Genomic DNA, 17,913 nt, shown 5'->3' with positions numbered 1-17,913 from the left:
ATGTTAATATTGGTTGATTCCATAAAACACTGAATGATGTAGCACAAATGCATGTCGGTTAGCCTTATCGATAGCTTTGCTTGTCATCTGCGTGTGTGTAAAGCCAATGTAAGTCCAGTTAATTATAAGTCTTTGTCTTATTTTACTCGAAATACTTAGCCTTGTAGTGAACTATCGAGACCTTGGTCAGCAAGGCTTCTGAAACGTAAGTGCAGTTTGTCTTGTACAGCCCAAAGCTGTAAACAGCTTGCAGATGCAGGGGCATATAGCTGATTGGGAAAGATTCGAATTCCCAAGAACACGATCTGCACTGAGTCTCCTTTGTTAGCACAGGTAAGTGAATCCTTTTGAAACATGACTTGTGATGTTACATGGTAAGATGAGCACAAGTGAAGAAGCCTGCACACCTGCTACATGGAATGGCCTCATGTTATTTAATACCGCTCGGTAGGATTCACTGCTACGGGTAAATATTGTGCAAGTGCATGCATAATATAAGAATGGCTGATTCATGTTATATTTCTAGAAATAAATATACGAGTTGTATTATATTAATGCTTACATCTATACATTTAAAAAAAAATGAGGTTATTAACTGCATTGGGTGAGTATTGTACAAGTGTATGCACCGTGTAAGAAGGGGGGAGTCACTTGGGATGGAGTGTGTTTTTGTGGGTGTTTTTTAGATTAACAGGTCATTGTGAAAAAAGTATACTTATCCAGTTTCAGAATTTAATTTATTATGAAAGTATAATTTTACAAAATACGGTCTAAAAATGATCCATGTATACAACAAAAGCTTTCGAAGGAGGTTCTTGTATGAAAATGGTTTGCAACCTGGCCGTACAATTTATATATATTTAATATTTTTTTTAAATGCATGAATTCAGAAATGAGAAGTTACATTCCCTTTGCTCACAGGTACTATAATTCTTTTTAACCAATGGGCAGCTGATGCTTATGACAGTGGACTCGATTAAATGATACTCTTCTTTAGCATGGGAAAGGAATGTCTTAAATTTGCTTTGTCAGCTTACCATTACAGCCACTCTGGCATTAAGCCACTTGTGCCCTTCAAAGGGTTAATTGGTCTTTTCAAGCTGTCCCTCTGTAGCACGCCACCTTTCCATGACTGTGCCACGGAATGCATCGCAATGTCGGCGGCGCTGCTGAATCCGGCCTGCACAATGCCAGCAAACGACAAACGCAATTGAGCCGAGCGTTGTTTACCTGTCCATCCACCGTGTCCCACTTTCCCTTTCAATTGAACCTCCTTGCAACCACCAAGAAAACGTTCCCCTTTGTGTTTTGTTGGAGTCAAGGCCAACTTGCTTTCTGATGGATTGAGCAGGTAATTAATGCTGCCATACTCTTTGGATGCCACAGCTTGGCAAACACGGCACATTTTTTGAGCACATCCATCATTTTTTAAAGATATATTTTCTGTTAAGTCTTGGACATGTGTAGTCCCCTTCTCACCAACACGATTGTGGAGGTTTAATTGATGAAAGGTCCCTTGAAGATGGATTCACACCTACACACCATGGAACTGAATGCACAGTTACAAACGCGTGTGCATAACAAAAAAATGGGTGTGCCTGATGTTGTTTGCTCAAGGCCATTTCGACGAACTCATGTTGGTCACGACCCTGCGCTGACAGGGGTACTATATACCACACAGTATGTGAACATTAAGAATACTGTTCAGGTCAGTATCGGTACCGGATTGTGTATAATTTCCTCATCAAACTACACTGATTTTAGCCACATGTACAATGCACCATGGCCTTGAACCTGAAAGCGATACATCTAAAGCGATACATATAAAGAGATGATGCATGGCAGCAATGTATAGGTTATCGAGCTCTATACCCCAAATAGAAATACGGTAAAGTCCAGCGTGAGGGTTGTTACCTTTTCTAAACATTTTTTTTCTTAATCACTTGAGCCCATCGGTCTATTGTGTCAACTGTTGATGCAACGGCAGGAAGGACGTGTTTGCTCAAGAGGAGAAAAGGCCACGGCTGAGCGCAGCTGGACGAACCATCCGGGCCTGCACAAATAAGCCACGGGTCGCTTCATTGTACCACAAGATTTCATTAATTAATTTAGACCTATCGCTCGCCTGCAGTAAAACAATATGCAACAGTCAGGTATTCTCTCGTTGCGTATTGAAAAGCAGAACGGGGCCCTGCGTCGCCTGTGCACACTCCTCGGCGGGGCTAAACGAGTTCACCTGCGCGTGCCCGCACGCTCGGACGCAGGCGAAATTCGGCGTGCCCGCGAGCGGCGACGACTTTGTCTCGCGCACCCAACGCCAACTCCTCTGGCACCACAATACCCCCCACCGTCCCCCCCCCTCCCTTTCTTTTTTTAGTCCGGAAAGGTTTAATCTTTTTTTCTGCAAGAAAAAGTGCTTGTTGGGCCAGAGGATATTTAAATGCCAACCGGCGAGTGTAACAGGGAGACAATGGGCTGTGCCAACACGCTGAGATCATTGCTGGCCCCGTAGAGAAAACTGTTTCTCTGGGACGAGAGTCGTGGAACGGCCCGGGCTGCGGGGCAGTGGCCCGCGTGAGAGTTAGCACCGCTTTGTGAGCACCAATAGCTGCCGACGATGTTTTTACTGGAGCTTAGACCGGAGAGAAGCCAGAATTGTTAGGATGCCATGTCAAAGTCGAGCTGGCAATATTATTCTAGGCAATTGACAGTAGCGCTCTCAAAATAGTCGCTCCATTTTTCCAAATGGATGATGTTCTTACGCTTATGAAGTATTTCTTTAAGTCAATTCAAATGATGGATTGCACTTTTTGCTTTTACACTTCATCAGTTACGAAGTGCAAGGTTTTGGTTTTTCACCTCAAGAGGCCTTTTCGATTTTTTTGGCCAAATTTTTTTTTCTAAATTATCTCTGGACTCTCGCCTCTTTTTCCAGCTTCCACATAGATGCTCGACAGGACGTATCCTGACGAATCAGTAGATTCAAATTGGAAATACCAAAATAATAAATATATAAAATATATTACTAATCAATGTTATAAAATAATTAATATACAACATTCCACGTGAAGTTTAGAGATCCATGAGTGAGTGCACTGTTGGGCTAGGCCACGTATTAAGAATTTCTTTTCTCAAGCTTTGGCCATCCACGTCTGTGGACATCTTCAGATATGCACAGGTCAGGCCACGTGTCTGAAAATGCCCACAGGAGTGCGTGGCAAAGGCTTGAGAGGATAAATGCTCAACATGCAGTCTAACGCAGTACACCACACTCGGATTACGATAGGCCGTGAATAACCTCCGTGCTAAATTATAAGATTTACAAAAAATGTGAATAGCTTTGAATACATGTTCGTTTAAAATGCAGCAGCCCCTGTGATGTAAGAGCTTTTGAGCAAGAGCCAAGCCAATTGTTGGATGCATCCCATCTCCTATTCTCCCATGCTCAGCACCAATCCATGTAACAAGTCATTGATGAAAATAGATTCTTATGGTCATGATACTTGGGCAGAATTGTATACGCAAGAATTTATCGTGTGCAGTGTGTTCACATTGCATGGAAATGTTACATGAGGCCAAATAGAATTAATGAGACAGCATGATGGAATGTACAAAGCACATAATACACATGAGACATTACATGTATTTAAAAAACATCAATTATAGCATTCAATTGTCACATGTTGGGAGGGGACGGTGAATTGTTATATGTCCAGAAAACGACCCACACAGTGTATGAATGTAAACTCAATGAGTGCACTTTATCTCTCGCAGTGCACTTCACATTGCGACTTGATGGGCGGCGTTCAATCGTTGGCACCATCGACACCCGCACACCTGATGCTTTTGCCAGGTCACGTCGTGGTTACTCATTCTGCACCCATCTTTCAATGTCTGCTCTTGGAGGAGCCCGCTGTGTGGCTTTGGCTCTTTCCCTCGGTGGCTGGTGGCACTCCAGTGCCCATCTGTGTAACCTGCCCCTCTCCATGCTGCCTACTTGGGGGAGTGTGATGTGACAGTCCTAATGGCACTGAAGTGATTCCATTATCTCTGTGGTGGGAGCCTGAAAAATATCTGTGCCACCTCTTATGCTGCGGGGACTCATTATCTGTGCAATATATGATGTAGTTCGGGCTCAAGCATAGGTGGAAATAGACTGATTTAATACTTGGCTCCCTTTTCTTTGCTTTGAGACTGGCCTTGCCACCGTTGTTTATTTTTGCTCAGCTGGTTTTGCAGAGGCAAAGTATTTAGTTCAAGTGATTTTAACATTGGGGATAGATTTCAGAACTTCAAAAGCAAGGGAGGGTTGCTGTAAAGGATAAGACTGCTGAGGTGAATAGAAGCTTTTTAAGCACTGCTGTGTGTGTTTTGGTCTTGGTTTCACGCGTGTTGTCTGCATATCCACCTACGGTGGCTTGTGATGTGCATGGGTGAGCTACATGCCTGTTCGATTTAATTAAAGGATAATAGCTGTAGTTAAAAATGACACCTGGAGTGCCAAGCACGATGAAATGTAATGTGTTTGGTTTTGTTCAGTTAACTATTTAGTGATGTGAGTTTTATGCTTTCTGTTGTCATTGTTTCTATTTTAATTCACCAGCACTTGTAAATATAGCTCATTGAGTCTTGAAAGCATTTCTTGGCTTAAAATCAAACAAAACAAACTTTCATTACCCGTGCATTGTTACAATAATAATAATCGCTCCTCGCTCTTGTAGAGAGAGCGGTAAGGCAGCCAGGAGGTGGTGAGCCGATGCCAATAATTGCCCAAGCTTAACGATCCTCTATTTATCACGATGTTTTCGGACAATTCGTGAGTGTCTATACATGTGGGAGGACACAGGAGCACGTGGATAAAACCCACGCGTGCGAGGGGGCAACACTCTATCCCATACAGACGGAAACAGATGGAGATGAGTCCACATTGGCTGGACCACTCTCGCATAGCAGGTCAGAGTATGGCACCTCGACGCCCACGGGAAGGGAGTGTCAGAACAACTGTGTGATACACGAACCCTTGCTGCTGCCTCCACAGGGCTGGACTATAGACGTTCGCCTGCACTGCTCGGGGACAGGTGGTGCTTTCTTGACTTCCAGGCAGTCTGAAGGCCCCTGTTATGTATGTATTGTATACTCTTAGAGCTTTGAATCGAAAGAGCAGGTTTACATTCACGCGTTTGCATTCGGTGTTAAAACAAAGGGCATGGGCGTGTGGAGGTGTTCCGTGACAACTGCCGTGGACGGGGAGCGTGTAAAGGTGACCCTTTGTGTCAAGGCAACGATTATAATGTCGATGCAGACATGTCCCTAGAAATGACCTCCCTCAACAAAGTTGCCCCAGGAGGGTGCAAATGTGGCCTGGTCGGATAGCTCCGCCGATGACCGCTACGGTGGCTGTGTATTGGTCAATGCGAGTGCTTTTGTGTGAATGCAATCTCACGACTCCAATAAGCACGGATGGCAATGTATGGTGTGAAAGAAGTTCAGCATACATACAACTTTAAATATAATGCGTAATACCTAAACATTCCGAGATAGAGCATATGATGATTCTATTTATATTTTGGCAACCGCCATCCTTTTGTGGACATTTATCATACGGGGTTGTGTCCTTATTCGTAAAAGGGAGATAGGATTCGCCTTATAAGGGGATATAAATGTAGATAATCAGCCGTTTGCCTCTGGGGAGTGTGATGTGACAGTACTAATGGCACCAAAGTGATCCCGTTATCTCTCCTGATAGTGCAACAGCCAGAAGTGCCGTTCATATCGGCACGGCACGTTCCATTGCTTTTCTATCAACCTGTGACAAAAATACAGGAGATTAACCCCGAGTGCTTTAAACCTTTCCAACAGTTGTCCGTGACAATCTTTAAATACGCTTAGGTTACGAAAATATCAAAATGAAATGCACCCGAAGATCTGTGTGTGTGTGCGTCTCTTGAAACACGGGCATGTGCACTGTTGTAAGATACAGCGTTTTGTCTTATCAGCGTCGTGTCAAGAGAGAAAGAATTGCCCATTTCAAGCTCTCGCTGTGAGCAAAGCAACGTCACTTGCTATCAGGAAACCGCCTCGGGAAGATGACCTCAGAACCACTAAAAGTGATTTTCTGTAGCCTCTTATCCACACGAGATGGTGCCCATTTCCATGCACGCCCTGCAAAGTGTTCATCACGTGGCAATCAGACTTCAATGTCTGATTGCCACGTGCACTCAGAGCTGGAGTTTGCCAACTTGAGCCACCATTGTGCAGTCATTGATGGCCGAGCTGAGACGGTCAACTTGCTACACCTTAGAAACGAAAACCTAGTTTAATCACACGGGGCTGAACCCATATTCAAATCCAAGATGTCAGGATTGGCAGCTGTTATAACCTTCCTGAGCCAGCCGTGGTACAGAGAATCAACTCTCTTTGTCTGCCAGGCCCTCCCCAAGTCTGAAAGCTAATTGTGGTGACCTGTCCCTCTTGCGTTTGCCTTCATGGCCATGCGTGGCCTCCTTGGGCAAGTCTAGGCATGTCCATAAAAAAATGTAATTACAACGAATTTCTGCACTCACATCTATGATGTTAGATTTTTTTCAAGACTATTTTTGTTCAAGAATATACTATTATGTTAACGTTTTTCTGCAGAATGCAAGAGCACTCTCTGCCTACATATAAAAAAGACTAATCAGCACCTCTTAACCTGCAGCGCCAAAGCCTCTGAGGGGTTCCCCGGGCTGTGGGATGGTGAACGTGTTGGATTCATTTTCTGCGTCAAGAGCTGCGCCACAATGCGGCTCAAAAACACACACAGCCCTCCTTTTCTACCGCACAGCCGGGTTGTTTTTCCACTGCAGAAGCTGAGCCATGCCGCTGACACCGCAAGCAATGAACACGTCATGTTGTGTGTATATGACACGCGCACGACTGGGGAGCGGGGGAAGAGGTGATGTGCATTCAACTCGGGGGATGGCGTCATTATTTTCCTCAACGAATTACCGTCGTTGCATGCGATTGCGCCGTCATTAACGAATACATTTGTGTCACCCTCGCTGTCTCAAGATGGCCCTGATGCAGCTCTTGAAGCCCATCTCGGAGAAGGTGCAGGAGGTGCAGGGACTGCGGGAGAGGAACCGCGGCAGCGTGCTCTTCAACCACCTGTCGGCGGTCAGCGAGAGCATTCCTGCACTCGGCTGGGTCACCATGGTGAGCGGGATGGCCTGGCAGCACCTAAAATGAATGTCGTTTGTTATACAATCGGTGTCGTTTCTTCCAACAGGCCACATTGGGATTAAATAGGATAACAATGGATGGGATTTTAATTGTAGTTTTTTATTATTGTGGGTCATTTTTAAATGTTATATTTGGGCTGAGTTACTATACGAGCGTTCAACTCTTGCGAATAACGTCCCACGTGTTTGACGTCCGCTTTCATCAGCAGATGGGGCGCTTGGTCGAGTTCCTTGCTTACGTTTCATAAACACCGTGTGCCTCATAGGTGCAGCTTAGACAACACCATGTTTACGTTATGTTCACTTTCGACCACAGACTGCGTTATTTATCTTTTGTTTTGTCCACTTTTCTCCACGTCCTGACCGCAGGCCCCCACGCCATCGTCTTACGTAAAGGAGATGAATGATGCGGCGATGTTTTACACAAACCGCGTCCTGAAGGAGTATCGCGACTCGTGAGTAGCGGCGTCACACTCGCGTCGCCTCGAACGGCGGCACAGCTGCTGCGGTCACTGTAAATGAGGGTTGAGAGCTCACATGAGCATCTTCTGTTGCCTGCGTACGTGCACCAACTTTATATATGACCTCATGGTGGGGCTCAGAGCTGGGAAGGGCCTTGTGGAAGTCGACATCCTACAGTAGATGAATCACGGTTGATGGTGATGGTGGGAACTCATTGAGACAACAGTGTCTTGCAAGGCAGGCCTGCCATGTAAACGAATGCAAATGTGGTTTGTAATATCGACACAGAAGTAAATCGACAATACAAGCATAACATCAAGATGAGAAATTTACTGTTTGGCAAAGTAAAATAATACATTTGTATATATTTTAGAAATGTGCATATCTAATTTATAATCTCCTGTTAGAATCACTAAGGATGATAATTTGGAATATTGTCTTCACGAGCACTTCATTTCATAACATGGTATTGGCATTTGTTAATTCATTTGAAAGTTCAGTCGTTGAAGTTATTCTTATTTGTACGTTTATTTACCCATGACTTTCTTCCAGGAGGGTCCTATCATATTTCTTTCTCAGGAGGTGGCAATGATTGTTCTGTAGATTCCAAAAGAGTGCTTGTAGGTCTTCTATTTCAAATTGGGACCGTGGAGTTGAGCTCTGCTGTCTTCTTGTCTGGAGCGCCCTCCAGTGGGACAACTGCTGCTCGATCAATGCAATCAGTCTGCTCCAATTTCACTCCCAAGCCCCTCATGGCTTCACCTAAAACACATTGTTCTGAGATGCCAATATGCACCCTGCACTTCAGCTTGCTTACCTTTGAATGGGAAACGTTGTCAGCCATTGCACGCTGAGAGATTGATATATTGAGACTTAATTCTAGATTTGAGATCTAGATTGATAGATTGAGACTGATACCTGTCACATGATGACTACAAAAAGAACATTTGAAAACTGATGTTTCCAGATGTTGATTAAGCTACAGTTTACACGTTTAAGAATTTATATGTACGATAGAATGATACAAAAAAACTTCCATTAATTCATATTCAAAGCCTAACAATAACACGACACACAGCACGCTGTACAAAGTTAACACATGCAGAAACTCTGCCACTGCTCTCTCGCTCCCTGGCTCACCTCGTGTCTGCGTTGCAGAGCGTGTTGTCTTGGCGAGCTGGACTCGTGCAGGTCTCCATTGAAGTAGCCCGAGGCTGATTTAAAAAGGAATATGATATTCAGTTCATCCATAGTAACAACAGCATTTTAATTCCTTGTGGTAAAAGTTCAGTGGAAATATAATTACGGGTATTGGTATGTCAACTGTACACCCAGACATCGTGTGCAATTTACCGAATTTGTATGTATTCTTAAGATAATATAGCCAATAACATAATGTAGATTTGTTTTACTAAACGTAAGTGCCATATTCGTGTGCACTTTATGCTTTGTAAATGTATTGGCAACCTACTGTGAAATATTGTTGTATCGATGCCACCAGTTTGCTATGTGTGCGCTGTTTGTGGTAGTGACAAGAGGCACGTGGAGTGGGTGACAGCATTCCTGGGCATCTGGAAGGAGCTGCAGGCCTACATACGAGAGTACCACACTACCGGCGTCGAGTGGAAAGATTCGGTACCTTTCTTATCCTTCATCTTGTGCCAGCCCCTAATTGTATTTGCATGCCCCCTATAGCCTGCCATGGACAGTTTCAGACAACCTGGGTCATGTTGGTAAAAAGGACAGCTTCATTAAAATTTGTGGGATTTGGCAAGATATGGAGATGCTTTTGGTTGATGGTCATTTTGTCAGTTTATTTACAAATATGCCCAGTTTTTTTCTAATAGTCAAATTATTCACCACACACACTTCTATTTGTTTTTGGCAGGCAAGGTGTAAATTGGGAAATAGTAATTGTGCTTTTAATAATTTGGTGAATTAATAATAAACCATAAAACACTTTAGGCAGCGGACTTGCCGTTTCGAATTTGGAAGAAGTAAAAACTCATCGTGGAAAATGACCGAACATTCACCACATAAAATATCTGCGTTTATTCAGGCTTTCTGCTTTTAAACGTAAAATAAAGACAGCTGCCAGCTTGGCTGTTGCAAAGATCGTTTTAAAGATCAAAGGAAAATAAAATCAGGTTCTTTTTTTACAGACACAAACGACGAAAATTCTCAGCACATTTTTTGTTTTCATCCTACTAGAGTGAATGTCGTTTTTTTTCCCTGACATCCAACATGAGGCCCTGAAGTGGCCACCTGCCTGGCGGGTGGCCTGCCACTGTGGTCTCGTTGTACAGGGCCACCAAGGAATTCAGTGTAAGGGCTCAGCCCTTTTGTGGATGAACTGGCAGTTTGGACAGGACAGCTGTTGATCAGTTGCGGATTATTTTTTTTTCGGCTCTCAGCTGTTCAGCACTTGCTCTTAGGGGCCCTCGTGCGCAACAGCTGAGTAGCGACTTCAGCCTCCAGCGTCGCAGTCATTAAACCATCGCGAAGGTGGTTTGGCTTTTCATATAAATAGCTTGCGTGACAAAGCAGCAGCTTCGCTTGCCGAAACTATTTTTCATTGGCATTTGTCGTAAATTATTTTGAGTTCTTTTCATAGCGGTATACTGAACGTCTGTCATTTTTCTATCGCTTGTAATGTCGTGCGGGCATTGGTAATAATAGCTCTTGGAATAGCAGGGTGGCAACCTGGAATTTTGAAATCGCTGAAATGTGATGCTTGCACTTAATACTAAACCTCTGCGCTGTACCTCCGTGCTGTTATCTGAGCAGGTTATGTCCATCATTGTGACCGCATATTCAAGGTGTAGTTTAATGCAGAGAGACTTAGTGCGAAACAAGAACATGTCTGCGATATTTGCGTTGTAACAAACGGAAGTCAAGGCAACATAACGTACATGCTGCTAATCGTGATGTTACATATTTTAGTCAAAACTGATCTCGGAAGGTACGGTGATCGGTGTATTCTTATAATCGTGAGATTTTTTTTTTCTCCTTGGGTTAAGCATTTATCTGAAAATAATGAATTGTGACATTTCGCAAAATGAGTAAAAAAAAATACTTTTCACTTCAGACAGTCACAGCCTTTCCCCATTAAAAGATTTGCTCCCCTTACAGCGCTGATGCGGCATGCCGTCAATTTAGTGTATTATTCCTTCCACTCTTTCTGTCGCTGTGATTGATTGCTGACGTGTGGTTTTTTCCAAGGCCGTGCGTGAAGCTACTGGAAGTTCTTTGACCCAGAATTGGCCGTTAAGCTGTTTGCCAGTGTGTGTGTGTTTTTTGTGTGTGTACGCCTTCTATAGTGCTTTAAAAGGGCTAAACTCTGCACGTGTGCGCATTATGAAACTTCATAAGTTCCATTTAGTGCAGTGTCTTCTTACCACAGGTTAGCTTTGTATTCATACAACTTTAGCAGTTATGTAGTGTCTCCCAAACATGTATAAGAAACATTATTTGAACAATGTAGAATTATAGACGGTGAATGACTGTAGAGTCACTGCTATTTTGACTTGGGGTTTTTAAAGGTATATTGTTACTTTATTTAGGCTTCCCCTTGAGGGAGTCCTGTATTATTTGTGAAAAACCTAGCCACATGTGTAAATTGCAAGTAATTTGACAAAACCTGGCTTTCATGAAAGCCAATTTTTTATATATATATATAATTTCCTGGGCTTATTATGTGAGAGTTGTCCTTTGTAAGTTTATGTTGGTTTAATACGATGCAAATCTGCAGGCATTGTCTTCAATAACAGTGCTGCTATTCAGGATCAGCTGTGCCGTATGCTGTACAAAGAAAATATAGAGTATTTTTGGCTCCGTATAGAACAATTAAATATGCATTATGCTTAACAAATGGTTTTGTACTGCAGTAACAACAATGCTGCACATTTTGTATACAGACGGTCCACTGAAATGTAATATCGGTGATGCATTACAGCGGCCTGGTAGGCCACGTAGCCTGTAGTGAACCCACAGCAGGCAATCCGCATGTTCCTCTCTTCTCTCTTGCAGAACCCAAAAGCAGAAGAGGCAACCTCAGGTGCACTCTCGACGCCTCCTCCTCCCCCTCCTCCCCCTCCACCCCCGGGTCCCCCGCCCCCTCTGCTGCCGTCCCTGGCGAGGCAGGACAGCGCGACGGGAGACCGCTCGGCGCTCTTTGCCGAGATCAACCAGGGCGAGGGGATTGCCAGAGGTATCGCTTCCACCTTGCACAGCTGATCGCCCGTCAGCCTCCGGCGACGCGTCACCCGTGGGTCCCGGCCATTAACACGGAACCCTGAGGACGTTCATCATCATTATCATCATCACGTCAGTCTGACTCTGAGCCGCAGAATTACCGCTGAATCCTTAGAATTCTCGAGGGAGTTTCGTCTCTTGACAGGAGGGTATCCCAAGTGTGTTAGTGATGTTCAGCCTGACTCTCTGAGCCTCGATGCTGGGATGTCTCAATAGGGTCTTAAAATAAAACATAGTGTGTAGCTCTTTGTCAAGCCACTGTTGGATGATGATCACCCCACGCCATTTCGGTGACGGGGGTTGATTGGCCATACTTCACCACGCTGGCCAGTAAAGGAGAGGGGGTAAGGACTAGTAGAGATGCCCGCTCACTGCTGATGTTAACCGTGACTGGAAATCAAACGTAGGTCGCTGGGTTTAGAGTGCAGTTCGCCCAACACCTGCTCCAGTGCTGCTCCCTTTACAAACACTTAAACACGATAAAAGTGTCCGTCAAATTGCTCACCGCTGACATTCCTTCTTTTTTTTGTCAACGTCCGCTGTTATCCCATGAACACCGATATGATAATGTAGTATTCGCAGCGATGATTGTGGCGAGCAGTTGTCTTTGTCTCCAACATAATCCGTTCCCTTTTGCGTACAGATACAACGTGTGCAGTCTGGAGAGTTTTATTGGTATATTACCATGCAGTTTCTTCCTCACATTCATGTACATGCAGGTTTCTGAGACTCGTATAACGCACATAGTCAAGGCATATCACATAAGCATTGATAAATCATCAATTTGTATTAATTTTACAGTATTATTGAGTCAATCCTAAAAGACCAAAGTCAACAATATAACGAAACATCGTTCTTTGGGAAATCTGGTGATGGCTGACATCTCTTACAACACACCAATCACTTTCCAAGGTCAATTTGCCACAACCGCGGAACATTTGCTGAACACTAAAATTAAAATATTACCTTTGTTGATTGTGTACCGAAGTGATAGCAGAGATAGTGGAGGCATGCGATGCTTGTGCAATTAGGGTTTATTGTGTTTGTGAAATGGGTTAATGCCTACACAGGTGCAGGCATAATGCACGGCAAGGTAAGGTCATTTCTGAATGTCCGTGTTTGTTATATAATTGCACCTGCGGTGTGTATAAGGGAGAATGTGTGTGCTTAAAAATACATTTTCATGGTCCTGTAGTTGTTTATCATGATGCTATTCTGCTTAAACACCTAATTACACATGTTAAGGGTCATGTAACAATAAGTTATACATTTCTGTCATGCTAACATATGAACTAATCATGAGGGCTATTGATAATGACAACTTAATATCATCACACTCACATTCACTTCCTTTTAACACGCTTGGCTGGGACCAATGACGTAATGTTCTGTTCACGTGACAACGTTTGACCATGTTGGGTGGTGGAGGGCATATGACACCATTTGGCGTGAGACTCAAGTGATCTTACCCAAACACACAATTACGAATCCTGGTCACGAGAACCAACGTGTTAAATTAGGAAATCACTTTTGTCTTGTGTCCTTTTGACAGTCAATTAAAGATTATTTTTAAAAAATCTGTTTTTCTTTTATGCATAAAACTAGTTAAAAAAAAGTTACGATGAAAATTAAAGCATCACTGTTTTATTCTGTGTAATGTTTGACTTGTGTTTGATGAAAGTATGACACGACTCTGTGGCTGAAGCCCCCTTGCGAGCTTGTGGCCACGCAGCGTGAACGGGGCTGCCCTCGTGTGTCACCACGCACAATGGAGTCGCGTTCTTTGACTTCTGGCGGGAATGTTGACTGCGAGCGCGGGTCTTTAAAATATTTAGTCATCTTAGTAAAAAAAAATGCACACACTCGCGCATGTGTGTGGGTGTGTGGGTCTTGCCACTAAGCCCAGTCAGACTTGACACATCCCCGTTCGTCATCGCGCCCTTTATGACTTGTTTGAAAAGTCAACCGTAGTTTTGATCGCGTCTTGATAGAGGCTTTAAACCGTTGCTAGGGAGGGGATAAAGTACTCGCCACGTGTAACAAAATACTTTGTGCGTCACTATTTAAATGTTTAAAATAACGCCTCTCGCTTTGATAATTTGTACAAGGTCTACACCGCCGCATTGAAAGTACGAGGACTTAATAGGAGCAACGTGTCATTTTGCACATGTCTGCAGTGAGAAGGACATCATTGTGTGATGCCGGTCTTAGCCACGGCTCGCTACCCCACGTGTGGCAAGCCATGGTAATCCAGCACTTTGGAATCAAGGGTGTGTGGATCACGTACATTTGAAAAACTCGCAAAGCTGCTGGCCTGCAAGCTGGCCTTGATATGGCAGTACAGCAAATGGGGTTCTGCAGCCACCTGGGCAGATAGGAATCTCTAAATAAACACCACAGGTCGTTAAATATGAATGTTCTATGATGTTTTGTCCGCACTAAGCTACGGATGCAATACAATTTTCTCAATTGTGTCACTGCTGCTGTTTTGTTAACTCGCGTGTTTAATAACTGTGCTCACATTTACCTGTTGCCTGTGATTATTGGCACACAGGCATGAATTGAGTTTTCATCACTTAAATATTGGACCATTTTGACTTTTCAAACGTTGCTGCGAGTTGTAGCTAGTGTGGAACGAGGACAGAATGTGTTAACAACCATAATCACAGCAATCGTTATTATAATAACAACGACGACGACGAAGCCTGACTTGGTTGAAACTCTCGCCGGTCTCTCAGCGTTGAAGCACGTGTCGGACAAAGTGAAGACCCACAAGAACCCAGGCCTCCGTGCGCAGGGCAGCGTGAGCCGGGGGGACAGTCCACAGTCGTCGCCCCACAGGGCGCTCGCCGCTCGGAAACAGCAGCAGCCCGTGCTCGAGTTAGAAGGCAAGAAGTGGAGAGTGGTGAGTCGTCACGACCGCCGCACCCCCGTGCCACTCGATTCCTACAGCGTCGGTTTGTCCGCACAACGGAGAGGAGTCGATGTGAAACGTCTCCCCTCGGCTCCGGTGAGCATTGGTTAGCACTGCCCTCTGCCTGTCGATATACTCAGCAGTAGTCAGTGGTGGAAATTCCACATTCCTGTGGGAGGGACCAGACACGCACCTCCGCACTTGACCTCCCAGAAAGTGGATTTGTTTTGCCGAGTGGTTGAGTTAACCTCTGACCGGGATTTGAACTCCTAATCTCGTGACCGATTGCGAGTCGAACGCTCTGCCAGTATCCGCATCCGGCCACAATGTAACACAGCGGTGATTCTAACTTGTTATGTCGCAAGCTCTTGATATGCTGCTATCAGCTATCTATCATTTTAACGTGCCCGTATGTAACGGCGATTTACCGAGAGCGTCGGGTGCGGTTTGCCAGGAGTACCAGGAGAATGCCGAGGGTCTCCTGATCGAGGACACGGAGCTCAAGCAGGTGGTGTACGTCTTCCAGTGTGTGAACAGCATGCTGCAGATCAAAGGCAAAATCAACTCCATCATCATCGGTGAGCTCCTGAACAGCCCAATGCAACACGTGAAAACGAACTAGGGGGATAACGCTCTTAACCAACGCTGGCACGTGCACTTGATTAAACTCTAGGGGTATTGTCATATCTTTTTACACGCACTTTGATTGACATTTTTTCACTCCACTGCTGGATGAGGGCCTCCCCACACCGTGCGGGTCATGGGGGTTCTTTGACCATACTTCGCTGCGCTGGTCAATACGGGTTGGTGAAGGTTGCGAGCGTAGATGTTGAGCTTAGAAGTACACTACAACAATGGATTTTGTTTCATTCCCTTTATCCCAAGCGATAGCTTCGTCGTGATACTGCGTTCTTGTCATCGAAGACCATGTTTTGGTGTGCATTGGTCATGCAGTGAAGTCATTTGTTACCATTGCTTCGTTGTTGCAGATAACTGCAAGAGGTTGGGGTTGGTCTTTGAGAACGTGGTTGGCATCGTAGAGGTCATCAACAGCAAGAGTGTGCAACTGCAGGTACTCGCATGTCTCCTGGGAATCACACGTGGATTTCTACACATTTGTAATCACTTTCTTGAATTCAAATGTAATGTTTGTTCCCAGCTAAATGAATCACTTTAGACCATTTCAAGAACAATGTGCAATATGCATGAAGCACTTTTTTGCTGTTTTACACACGTTATATATTGAGCTTTCATCATATTGGGTGCAGCAATAAAGTATTATTGGCTTGTGCTGTTAGGTTATCACTCAAATTGAAAGCCAGAAAATCTCTTTTGGTAAGAATTGGAAACACAGGGTTATGTGATTGTCACTCTTTTGAGTTGCAGTCTGTTGAAATTACTGGGCGATAAATATTCTATTGTTTAAAATATGTGCAGTCTTATCAAACTTGAGATTACATTTGCCCTAGAGTCATGTGTAAGGAAAATAATAGGTATGTATTGGCAGTCCAAGAAAACTATTTCAACGAATTCATCCTCCACTGTGTTTGCCTATGAAATACTAAATCTCTTTGTCAAGCGTTAAACTGAAATTTGTTGACTTTTTCAAAGTCTTTTTGCAAATAGTTTCTATTGACCTCCACACTATCTGCCACTGACAAGTATTAGTGGCGAGAACGTGATGCACAATGTTTCAGTTTCTGTTTTTAAAGTCGAAAAGTTAACACGAGCGCCCTGCGCGTCGCGTGTCACGCTCGTGTCACCCTCGCGAGCGCTCCGCTTCAGCCTTAACGATGACCCTCCCCCCCCCGCGCCGTACGACAGGTGGAGGGGAAGGTCCCGACCATTTCCATCAACAAGACGGACGGCTGCCAGGTGTTCTTGAGCCCCCAGTCCCTGGATTGCGAGATCGTGAGCGCCAAGTCCTCCGAGATGAACATCCTCGTTCCTGACCACGACGATTACGTGAGTCTGTCCGTCATGAGCGGCTCCTTTCTCTCGCGCTGTACTCTTCGGTGCGTTCGTAGGAGGTGGGGAGACATTGTTAGTCTGTGTCGTTAGTTTTTGTTGCAATGAGCAAGTCTAAAGCCAACCGTTGTGTGGTTTTTAATATCTTAATTTTAGAACTTTCGTGACTGCAGGAATTATTATTTGGTTCTTTCGGTTAAGTCACGTCTAAAGATAAAATAATAAATTAAATTAAATAATAGAATACGACGTTTCGATTGCAACACAAGCAATCATCATCATCAGGTATAATGAAATAGCGACATAAAATCTAACCAGAAAACTATAGACAGACATATTAGCAGACAGATATTACCAAGATACATAGCGAGAGCAACACAAGTAACAGAGAGGGGTGATCGTCTCTGTGTGGTGGCCTTAAATAGACAGAGGGGGGGCGCAGGCAGAGAGGGAGGGGGGTTAGAGAAAAAATTAGCATATCAATTGGTGCTGCAAGAACGATTACACGGCAAGCAAGCCTGAAAATCAGGAGAAAGACACACAAAAATTAAATAACCTAGTAAAATTGTGTGTTGACCGACCCTCTGTGTTGTATTACATTACATTTCGATATTTTACTAGGTTATTTAATTTTAGTGTGTCTTTCTCCTGATTTTCAGGCTTGCTTGCCGTGTAATCGTTCTTGCAGCACCAATTGATATGCTATTTTTTTCTCTAACCCCCCTCCCTCTCTGCCTCCGCCCCCCCTCTGTCTATTTAAGGCCACCACACAGAGACGATCACCCCTCTCTGTTACTTGTGTTGCTCTCGCTATGTATCTTGGTAATATCTGTCTGCTAATATGTCTGTCTATAGTTTTCTGGTTAGATTTTATGTCGCTATTTCATTATACCTGATGATTGCTTGTGTTGCAATCGAAACGTCGTATTCTATTATTTAATTTAATTTATTATTTTATCTTTAGACGTGACTTAACCGAATGAACCAAATAATAATTCCTGCAGTCACGAAAGTTCTAAAATTAAGATTGAACCACTTCTACGGGGAAGTTTTAAGCTTATCTTTTTTTCTCTCTCTCTGGCGACTTGTTTTCTC

The 17,913-nt window shown here is 44.0% G+C and overlaps 1 protein-coding gene across 3 annotated transcripts in view; it reads left to right on the top strand.

The window, feature by feature from the left end:
• LOC144932363 (adenylyl cyclase-associated protein 1-like) overlaps nucleotides 1–17,913 on the top strand; it is a 38,213-nt gene that overhangs the window by 15,202 nt on the left and 5,098 nt on the right. For 2 of the 3 annotated variants that reach the window (XM_078856329.1, XM_078856330.1), the window contains exons 5-12: nucleotides 7,051–7,194; nucleotides 7,590–7,675; nucleotides 9,209–9,317; nucleotides 11,712–11,892; nucleotides 14,675–14,841; nucleotides 15,305–15,428; nucleotides 15,840–15,922; nucleotides 16,675–16,815. In XM_078856329.1, coding sequence (XP_078712455.1) covers nucleotides 7,051–7,194; nucleotides 7,590–7,675; nucleotides 9,209–9,317; nucleotides 11,712–11,892; nucleotides 14,675–14,841; nucleotides 15,305–15,428; nucleotides 15,840–15,922; nucleotides 16,675–16,815 — 1,035 coding nt within the window. The remainder of the gene's footprint in view (nucleotides 1–7,050; nucleotides 7,195–7,589; nucleotides 7,676–9,208; nucleotides 9,318–11,711; nucleotides 11,893–14,674; nucleotides 14,842–15,304; nucleotides 15,429–15,839; nucleotides 15,923–16,674; nucleotides 16,816–17,913) is intronic. The other variant, XM_078856331.1, reaches the window with a different exon arrangement.

This window comes from Lampetra fluviatilis, chromosome 5 (assembly GCF_964198595.1).
Source record: "Lampetra fluviatilis chromosome 5, kcLamFluv1.1, whole genome shotgun sequence".
NCBI classification, from domain to species: domain Eukaryota; kingdom Metazoa; phylum Chordata; class Hyperoartia; order Petromyzontiformes; family Petromyzontidae; genus Lampetra; species Lampetra fluviatilis.
The sequence above is the reverse complement of the archived record's forward strand: the minus strand, read 5'-3'. Positions and strand labels throughout refer to the sequence as shown.